Source organism: Cydia strobilella, chromosome 8, assembly GCF_947568885.1.
Source record: "Cydia strobilella chromosome 8, ilCydStro3.1, whole genome shotgun sequence".
NCBI classification, from domain to species: domain Eukaryota; kingdom Metazoa; phylum Arthropoda; class Insecta; order Lepidoptera; family Tortricidae; genus Cydia; species Cydia strobilella.
The window spans coordinates 7031016-7041298 of record NC_086048.1 but is presented as its reverse complement, the minus strand read 5'-3'; the positions used below and the strand labels follow the sequence as shown (position 1 = coordinate 7041298).

Genomic DNA, 10283 nt, shown 5'->3' with positions numbered 1-10283 from the left:
AAACTAAAAGAAATGATTAGACTATGCCCAGATGTTTCGCTTTATGAATCATGAGTAATTGCTGTTTACATAGTACGAATTTTGGAGGAATTATGGTCTTGTTCGCAAACCGTTCTTGTAGTATTTGTCCACAATCGTTATTGTTACTCGGGAGGATTGGGTAAATTTTGCCCAAACCATATATATGCTTTACGTCGAGCTCCCAGGACGAAATGTGTACCTTATTAATGCACTAATTAAACACATGTAATTTTAAAATAAAAATATAATACCAAATAAAAACGGCTAAGTAAAGTTGTATACCTATAATTAACAATACGGTCTTTAAATCTCTGTCAGTTCTAACACGTCGTTGATTATCTGGTGTTCTGTTGTATTTTTCAAAGATAGTTTGCTTAGTTTTATGTTATGAATAAAGGTTTTATGTTTTAATTTTAATTTCTAAAAGTTGATTGAATTTTAAATTTAAATTTTAATATTTTATATGTGATATATGGATTCTGAATTGTCCGAAATAAATGTTTTATATATATATATATATTTTAAAGGGGTTTAAATCTTTGATTACATCAATCGTTATCGTTGGTTCCTACCGTTGCATACAAATGCACACCTTACAGAAACGAACGCCTTCCAGAAAATTACTCATCAATCAGATGACGCATCTCTTTCTTATATGCGATCCTGATCACATTCCAAGGCAAGCCCTCGAATGGATTCCGCAAGGTTAAGAGGAAAGTTGGCACTCCAAGCGGTAGTGGTTTCTACACAAGTTGAATGTAGCGGGCGGGCTAACCTCGGTCACGATGAAACACGCAGCCCGGGACGCAACACGGTGATGGCGTGGCAGTGTGAACGCCCTCTGACCTACCTAAGACATACCTTGCAATATGTTATTTGTATTTGCTTAATGTAATTTTTGGTACCTATTTGCTATATTAATAAGCAAGTAAGTAAATAAATAAATTGGTATGGCACCACGAATATTCAATAAATTGCCGTTAATATTTTAAGACTAGAAAACGTTAATTAATTCAAAATTGCATTATATAATTTTTTTGTATCAATGAAATATGTATATTCATAGTTATAAGCTTACCTAGTTCGTAAGTACTTGGATATTCATTAATTTAATTTAATTTAATATAATCAGTGATCGGATTAGATAGTGTCATTTCGCTGGACTTCGGTACGTAAGCTTAGTATGGATATAGCTTGTAACCCCGGGATTTCATAGGAAAAGTTTAAAGTTTGTGTTTGGTGCGGAAATGTTATAAATTTAAAATATTACAATTAATTTGATAAAAACTAGTTAATCAATTATTTTATAATTAATATACACTAGTTTCGACATTCATGCTGCAAACAAAAAAAGTACATACATATAATAAGCTTATCAACGTTATTTGTGCTCAAACAGTACGTCTTATCTTTTGGTATTTACATGTTGTTTTTTAAAGGGCATTCTTAAGTTATCTTTACCTGACTCGACCTTTATAACTTTGTTATTGTTTACCTTTATTACCGGGGTGAGGTGCGAAACAGACGACAGATGTCAATATTTGTTATTTTGTTAAGGCGCTAGGCGCCGTTTTTGGCCAAAAACTGTTACTTTCTGGAGCCTATTTCGTCTAAATGGATCAACAAAAATTATGAAAAAACGACTTTTTTCCTGAAAATAGTTTCACCGTAAAAAAATAATACGACAGGCCGGTTTTCGGCTAACTTTGCTTATTTCTACTAAACGGCTTAATGGATTAAAATGATTTTTAAAATAACAAAAATGTTTTAACATGTTCTACAAATACAACATAGCTTTTGTTAATGAATAAATATTTTTTTGAGAAATCGAAGATTTTTGCACATTTGATGCGTATGCAGCCCGAAAACGGCGTGACCGGCACTACCGGCAGTCGAGTGCCAGCTTTGAGACGAGGAGGCTGTGTCGCTCGTCGCTCCGTGCCTCCTTTCCACAATGTTCGCTTGTGCATAGCCCAAGTGCTATAAAATCGGAGTCATTGTGGCCAAATAATAAATAATTGCAGAGCGCTGATTTGGTTGTGTTGTGACGCGCAATAGCGAGCGCAACACGGTCTATTATTACGAATGTAATGATAATATCCATATAAGTATATTATAATATATATATATACGTATGTATGAGAATTTTTGAAATAAATAGAAAATGTTTTCTAACAGACATAATATTATACTGTCATTCAAAAAATTCAAGATTTACGTTTTAAATAATGTTCCATTCCATCTGTTAACAATAAATAATTGATTTAACATGCCTTCTTCTTCTTCTTTCCGGAGAAACTTATAGTATCCAACGACGAAACAATACTGCATTAAATAAATAAGGTATGTAGATGTAGTTTCTAATAGGTTTTCCTGTCAACTATATATAAAGAACTATTTTATGTATTTTTTTATTTCAAAAGTAGTTTCGAAGATAGTGTTATTTATCTTAAAATTATAAAATAAATTGAGATTCTCCCACATACCTGCGATACCTAGTAGTATTCAAATATTTTGTTTAGTTAAAAATAAATTTTAATCGTTAATAAATAGCAAAGAAATAAAAAAACGGCTTTCTTTAATAAATACGTTTAAAGCTACTTAAAGTATTAAAGCTACTTATATAGGGACCTACTTATTTTACATCACACCTACTCGAAAAAGATCTTTTTTCATGCAGGTGTACTAAAGGACAAAGGCCTATATTAATCCCGCGGGAATTATGGATTATGAAAAAAAAATCTAGACCTCCCTACTCTTCCTAGGAAGTTATAGCTTTTTAGGGTTCCGTAGTCAACTAGGTATCCTTACCTATAGTTTCGCCATGTCCGTCTGTCTGTCCGTCCGCGGCTATGGTCCGTAATCATGAATGCTAGAAAGCTGCAATTTGGCATGGATACATATTATTTTAAGATAAGTTTCCTTTTGTACAATAAAGTTTAAATAAATACTTTTTTTTTGTAAATGTCAAAGCCAAGGGGTTCGCGAATTCTACAGGTCACAGAGCCACTAGTATCAAATGACGAAGCCAAGGGGTTCGCGATTTCTACAGGTCACAGAGCCACTAGTATCAAATGACGAAGCCAAGGGGTTCGCGAGGTCTAAAGGTCACAGAGCCACTAGTGTCAATTTATGAATATGTACATTATGTTATTATCACCAGCTTTCTGTTATCTGCTGCATATCTCGGCATTTTTATCATAATATAATATGAATGACTTACCAATGACTGTAATAATTATACGTTAATTGTGCTGAAACATTTGATACTGCATGACTTTTCTAATGTTAATCAATTAATCTGTAATATGAAAATTGGAATGGGACGAAGGCATCACAATACTATTTGAAGGGTACACTGAAAAAACATGTCGTCACTTTTTTGGAAAATTAGATTTTAATCTCAAAATGTAGAGCCCTTAATGAACTATTAGTTACAACTTCTGCAATTATAAATATAACTCGTTTTTGTCTCACTTTAAAAATACCTATACACGAAAATAATATGGATAATTACCCACATCGTTCCTTTCAAACCGCGATAACTCAAAATGTTGTCAAAGTGACTAGACATGTTCTTTCCGTGTACCCTTCATTTATGTTACTTACTCGTATATACCTAGTGTCTGGTCCGCAAATGGTGTAACTTGTTGAACGGTACGGGGTGTGTATAATACCAACATTAACATAATATAAATTTTCAACACACTTGCTCAAAACGACGTTTTTATTCCACCGATTTTGTGCTCATAATCCTAGATATTAAACACGCGTGCTTTTTTATCCGACTGAGTTAAGAAGGTAACTGATTGGTAATAATATGCATGGAAACGGAGCCTTCTTTAATTGGTCGGACTGGCGGGCACCGGCGCCCCCCGACCGCCTGCCGCGGCCCGGCCGGCCCGCCCATGGCCAGGGCGAGGGGCGGCCGGCAGTATGACAGATTTTAGACTTTTACTAACTGTTTTAACAATTAAAATTTGATTAATATGAGTTTCTTTTTTTGTGTGCAAGTGTGTTGAAAAACGTCGTATGAAACGCGTATGCATTGGTCATTACACACGTCAGCTTTCTTATTGCGCCTCGCGCACAATATCGCCTCGTGTGTAATGTCCAACTTAGCACACTTGTATCAATGTACTATTATGATGTGATTTGAATTCTGAATTATACAAGGATCGTAAATATAAATTGCCTAACAGATAATAGTAGTCTGTGTGTTAGCGACACGCATAAACAACTTACTGTATATATACGCAATCAGATTATTTGACGTATCGACTGGGATTATAGATTTAACGGTTTTGTATCATGTCAATTCTTGTCACATTGATGAAGCGCATTGATAAGCTACGGTAGCCTAACGGTATGTCTCTCACCTTTTAAACGTGCGTTGCGGAAACCACAGCTCGTAGGTTACTGATGAATGCCTCGAAATTTATTTATCGCCGGCCGATCGTAAGATCAGGCAGATCGTGAAATTCCTAGACATATTATAAATCGTGAAAATCTTTGTCTCGTTCCCTGAGTCGACGGAGTCCTGCGTCTCCTATTTCTGGGCAGTTTGCCTTCGGACATCTGAAACAACCTAACGAACCAATTCTATACCTATCTATTGGATTAATTTGACTACCGTCAAAACATTCCATAGGAGCATTACGACCTGCCTGATCTTAAGATCGGTCGCCGACATATTCACAAACAAACAATTTCATTTTCAATAATTTACCCAAAGGCGCACTTAATGGATTTCAAATTCTGCAGTTTGCAGTTTGAACATAGGTGGAACTACCGAACGATATCGATAGTGGTTAATTTAGAAAACCAGTTTTATATTGAGTGGCGCTGGCGACACAATAATAAACTAGCACCATTTGTACATTTTTAAAAATATTTAAGAATTTACATAAAAAAGTAGTTTTTCTTTGTAAACACAACTAAAATTAAAAAGTTTGAAGTCAACGTACTAGGACATAAGGCCTCATAGATATATGCAAGTAATTGTTAATGTGTTTGCCTACCTGGCCTACCGTACTTTCGCGTTTTGAACACATATTAAATTACAATGAGGTCTATCGTGAATTTATTTTGTTACCTTTATTATCCGACGTTTAGACATAGGTTTCACTGGTCGCGGCTGTGTCAAAACGTCGGTAAATAAAGGTAACAAAATAAATTCGCGATAGACCCCCTTGTAAATGTGATTTAATACGCAGTAAAATTGCTAGTTACGTAAAAGTAGGTAAATTTCATCCTTTTGTAGAAGAAATCCATATAGATCCATCTACCTAGTCACTGAATTATATTAAGTAAGTATTATTACCTTGAAGGTAACTATCTACATCCTGTCTAGCTATATGCTTGGTAGCTACATGCTCAAAGTAAGTTCAGGTCAAATAAGAAGACAATAATAAAAAAATATAATTTTATTTGAGATATATAAAAAATTATTAGTAAGTCGTAGTCTTATAATGATTTATTCGGTTTTTCGAGCCATATAAACATGTATAACGCAGCTATGAATGTTCCAAGGAACGGTCCTACCCAATAGACCCATTGAGCAGTCCATTTACCGGCCACCAGCGCTGGGCCGAGCGTGCGCGCAGGGTTTATGCTGGCCCCGGTCAGCGGCCCGCCCGCGAACGACAAACCAGCCACAGTTAGCCCAAATTTGATCGCAGTAGATTCCTGGTTCCTCTCATTAACAGGATCCCAAAGTGCACAGGTTATTAGACAAAGTGTGCACGTCAAGATCATTTCTATAATAACAGCTTGCCACGCGTGGAGACGCTCGTGGGGCTGCGTCACGCACACTCCTTCCGTAACAAAATCCACTGGTGACACATTTAATAAAACCCACGACGCAAAAGTAGATCCCAAAACCTGTGCAATGAAGTAGCATACTCCTAACACTATTGATATCTTACCCCAGAATATTGATAGTAGAGTTATGCAGGGGTTCATATGTGCCCCAGAAATGTGACCGAACGTTTGCACGTTTATCAGAACCGCAAACCCAAACGTGAGCGGCGAATACATGGGCGGCATAGGGTCGAATCCGTCTATAGGTATGCATGACGCACATCCCAAAAATATCAGTAAGAACGTGGCAACAACTTCTGATACAAGCTTAGTCCAGTTTGAACGGCACCAAGAAACAACAACTATCGAAACATCTTGTTTAACTTTGTTTTCTGCCACCGTAATTATTGATTCCATATTAGTTATTACTATTATTTCTTTCAAATTAGGCAAGAAGCGCTATCACACGCTAAAAACTTCACGCACATTGAGCCATAAATGATTCTTTATAACTGTCCGGCCATTGTTCATAGGTAACAGTGAAGTGCGAATCACGGCAACAAAATCCTGTTAAATAATCGAAAGTGAATATCCTCGCGAGCGACACACGGCGCGGCGCGCCTGTGCTGAGGTTCAAGTAATATTGACGTCTCTGCAGCTGTATCTAGACTACTGTGAAACATGGGCCAATTCGAGTTTTAGTTATGCGATCTGATTCCGATACGATACTCATCTGTCAGTGTCAAAGGGAGAATTCTTCAACCAAAAACGCCATTTTTGACACGGACAGACTAGTATCGTATCGGAATCAAATCGCAAAACTAAAACTCGAATTGGCCCGATGGAACCAGTTATCAAGCCGGATTAGGGCTACAATAACTCCAATTATAAGACGCACCTCATACGCTTATACTTTATTTAAAATATGATAAACCAACGAAGTAATCCTTTATACTTAGTTTATACCTACTCAAAACTGGTGCGTGGTAAAATTCCGTTATTTGAGTAAATATTTTTCTTTATTGTCTCCGTTTATTGCTACGTTTCCAACTAAGTAGGTTATACTTAGGTAGTTCTTCGGTGTGAAATCTTTACTCTCGCATTTTACAGCGCATTTTTATATATACTCGTAATTGGATCCACCAGGCCGGATTGGTCCACTTGGTAAGAAAATTTTAGTATGCCTTATTTACTTGACTTGCTTTTTACCCAGGTTCCGTACCCAAAGGGTAAAAACGGGACCCTATTACTAAGACTCCACTGTCCGTCTGCCTGTCCGTCTGTCTGTCACCAGGCTATATCTCATGAACCATGATAGCTAGACAGTTAAAATTTTCACAGATGATATATTCCTGTTGCCGCTATGACAACAAATACTAAAAAGTACGGAACCCTCGGTGGGCGAGTCCGACTCGCACTTGTCCGGTTTTTTTATTACATGGAAACCGACGCAGTTTCATAAACAAATTATGAATGCTTCAAGAGCTTCAATACTTTATTTATTTAATCTCATGGCAGTCATGGCAAACAAGATGCTGAAAATATTAGTAATCATCAATATGCAGGGTGCCTAAAAAATAAGCTCCCGTTGCCAGGGACAGGGACTATGGGACCAACCACGAAATCGCGAAAAAAAAATACCCTCCGATAGAAAATGGACGAGCCAAAATGTATGAAACAGCCAAAAAATTTTTTGCGATTTCGGTGTTGGTCCCATAGTAAAAGTTGCTCAATATAATCCCAAAACCTCCCAAAACCAACGGGAATGCAATTATTCTTTAGCCACCACGTATATTGTAAAATAATGTGTACAATATGCGTGCCGCTAAAACTCAGAAATGAGTCCCGGTACGATCAAGGGAGTTATATGGTGTAGTAACCCGCTATCTCCCGTCCATGAAGAAGGTTCCCGTTTTTACCTGAAGGGTGTGCTTTTGAAGATATAAGAGCTCTTTCCCACTGACGTCCAGTTTTTTGCGGGATACGGTTTTCTGCAGGATCCCGTTTTAGTGGTGTACGTGCTAATATAGTAACGTTCACACGAGCATTCTGTTTGCGGGATACTGCACGTAGACTTACTACAGAAAACTGGATTCTGCAGAAAACCGTACCCGCAAAAAACTGGACCTCGGTGGGAAACAGATCTAAGGGCTGAAAGTTTCACCATCTAGCCTCCTGAGACCCAGAAGCAGTTGTTTTGTTTTAGAACATGGAAACCCCTCTACTTTACATGGTCCGAGACGCACTTGGCATTATTTTTTTCATCGTGCCAATTAATAATATATTTTCATCATTATCAAGCAATCGACCAGACACAGTAATCTTTACTGATAATAGTACAATGAAAAACCGTCCATCGTAATGAAACCCATTATTATCCGTCTACGTCTTCTACAGTAGAAGTACAGTTCTAATTATTGAATAAAAAGGGAAAGTGATGCATGTCTAATCCCGGCCATTTGCTATGATCCTGGCTGAAGCGCCGTCAGACTGATTAATTGCGAGCCGGGGTACAACCGAGGCTCATAGATTCTCCAAAAAGCCTTATAATCATTGGCAAAAAGGCTAACGTTGCTCGGTTGAACTGCTTCATGTTCCTGGCCTTTCTGCGCGTCGGGAACCCCGCCATTAATATCTATTGCCCGTATCTAGTTTGACGGAACACTCATTGAATTGGAAAAAGTCAGGAGTTTCTCGTGGGCTACAATTTAATAAAATCCGTACTAATCCGTGTCTGTGAATATGCAAGTGACAAAGATGTTAGATACCGAAATTTCGATTTTCTTGTTTCGCGTTAGATTGTGATAGCGCAACCCTACGCAGTTTCGCGTAATATTCCCTATCTATTATGTAGGTTGTATATACCATTCATCTTTTCATTATTATTTTTTACAATTTTTCCATATAAAAAAATATATAATAATATGTTGATGAACAAGTTTGGGAACAAATCAAATTATTTTATTAAATATTTTGATTTGTGTTTTTTTTTAAGTAGTCACACTACTATATATAAATTAAAAACTGTAATAGATGTCATATATTAAAGAAAAAGTGACGAAGCCCTCCAGTGGTTTTTAATATGTTGATGGTTTATCATTTTTTGAACAACAAAAGTTCAAAATTTTAGCTACTTTTTTCAAGCTTTTATTTAACTTGCCTGTTAGTATGAAGTGGTTACACTTATGATAGTGTGGGTCAAATCTTGGAAGCTAAATTTAACCCACTTCCCGATTTCCGATTGAGCTAAAATTTTGCATACACATGTAAATTAGATGATAATGCAATATTATGACAACATGGAGCTGATCTGATGATGGAGATAGGAGGTGGCCATGGGAACTATGTGATAAAACAACGCAAACTAGTTGTGTTTGGAGTTGTTAGAATTTTTTGAGTATTCGTTGCCTGTGGAAAGAAAAGTACAGTCAGCGAAAAAAAATTGTACTAAAAATGTTTTTTTTTTGCTAAAAACTTATTCATTTAAATCTCAAGTTGTCACGACTCGTACTCGTATTATTCTTGCACTTTAGACTTACATAGTTGCGTACCTTATGCTGGTTTGCGTATTAAGCCCAGACATGCCAAGTTGCTAACGTATCGGTCGGGTCGGCCTGCGAAATTAATGACCTTAAAACCAAAGGGTTAATGGAAGCCCCAGATAAAATTACCCTTCTACACTCAAAGGCATAAAAATAAATTCATCCTAAAATAGAATCAAAATTTACGTTGCAATTACGAGTACAGTTGTTACAGTTGCATGCATCTTCAATTCAAAGGAGAATTGGACAGGGAAATATTTTATTTCTTGATGAAAGCAATCCATTTGGAATGCACGGTGCACGCACGCTATGTTGCGAACTAAATGCAAGTGCAACCTCACTTTATGAGCTTCCGCTAGTAGCAAGTAGCTACCGGGTAGCTACTTGGTAAAGGGTAGTAAGTACCCTTTCACTGATCCCTCTTACATTTTCAATTTTTACCGAATCACTGACTAAATTAAAACATCCTTACCTACGGAGCACAGACTTGGTCATTTATTTAATCTTTATTGCACAAAATAAAATACAATCGTACAAAAGGCGGACTTAATGCTATGAGGCATTCTCTACCAGTCAACCTTCGGGCAAAGCAGAGAATTTGTAGGCGGTGCAACATAGTGATTACATATATACAAGTATAGTTAAATAATGCATAGGCATAGACATACATACATATATCTGTATATATAATATTCATATAAATACATACAATATACATACATACAAATACATAAGATATCAGATGAAACTTTCAAAACAGAAACACTAAGAATTCATCGTTCTGCCAGCAAAGTACTCACGTAAGGATTTTTTAAATGCAAATCTATTCGGACACTGTCTAATTTTAACAGGGAGACTATTCCAAAGGCGAGCTGCCTGAATAGAGAAAGAATAGGACATGACACCTGTTCGGTGAGA

General features: G+C 36.7%; 1 protein-coding gene across 1 annotated transcript; it reads right to left on the bottom strand.

The window, feature by feature from the left end:
* Positions 1–5461: 5461 nt before the first annotated feature.
* On the bottom strand, positions 5462–6468 carry LOC134743324 (aquaporin AQPAe.a-like). Its single transcript, XM_063676717.1, has one exon. It carries the CDS (start codon positions 6238–6240, stop codon positions 5488–5490), a length of 753 nt encoding a protein of 250 aa, XP_063532787.1. The 5' UTR covers positions 6241–6468; the 3' UTR covers positions 5462–5487.
* Between the last annotated feature and the right edge of the window lie 3815 nt (positions 6469–10283).

Coding starts and splice junctions, on each gene's coding strand:
- LOC134743324 (XM_063676717.1), bottom strand. CDS start 6,240: ATGGAATCAATAATTACGGTGGCAGAAAACAAAGTTAAACAAGATGTT.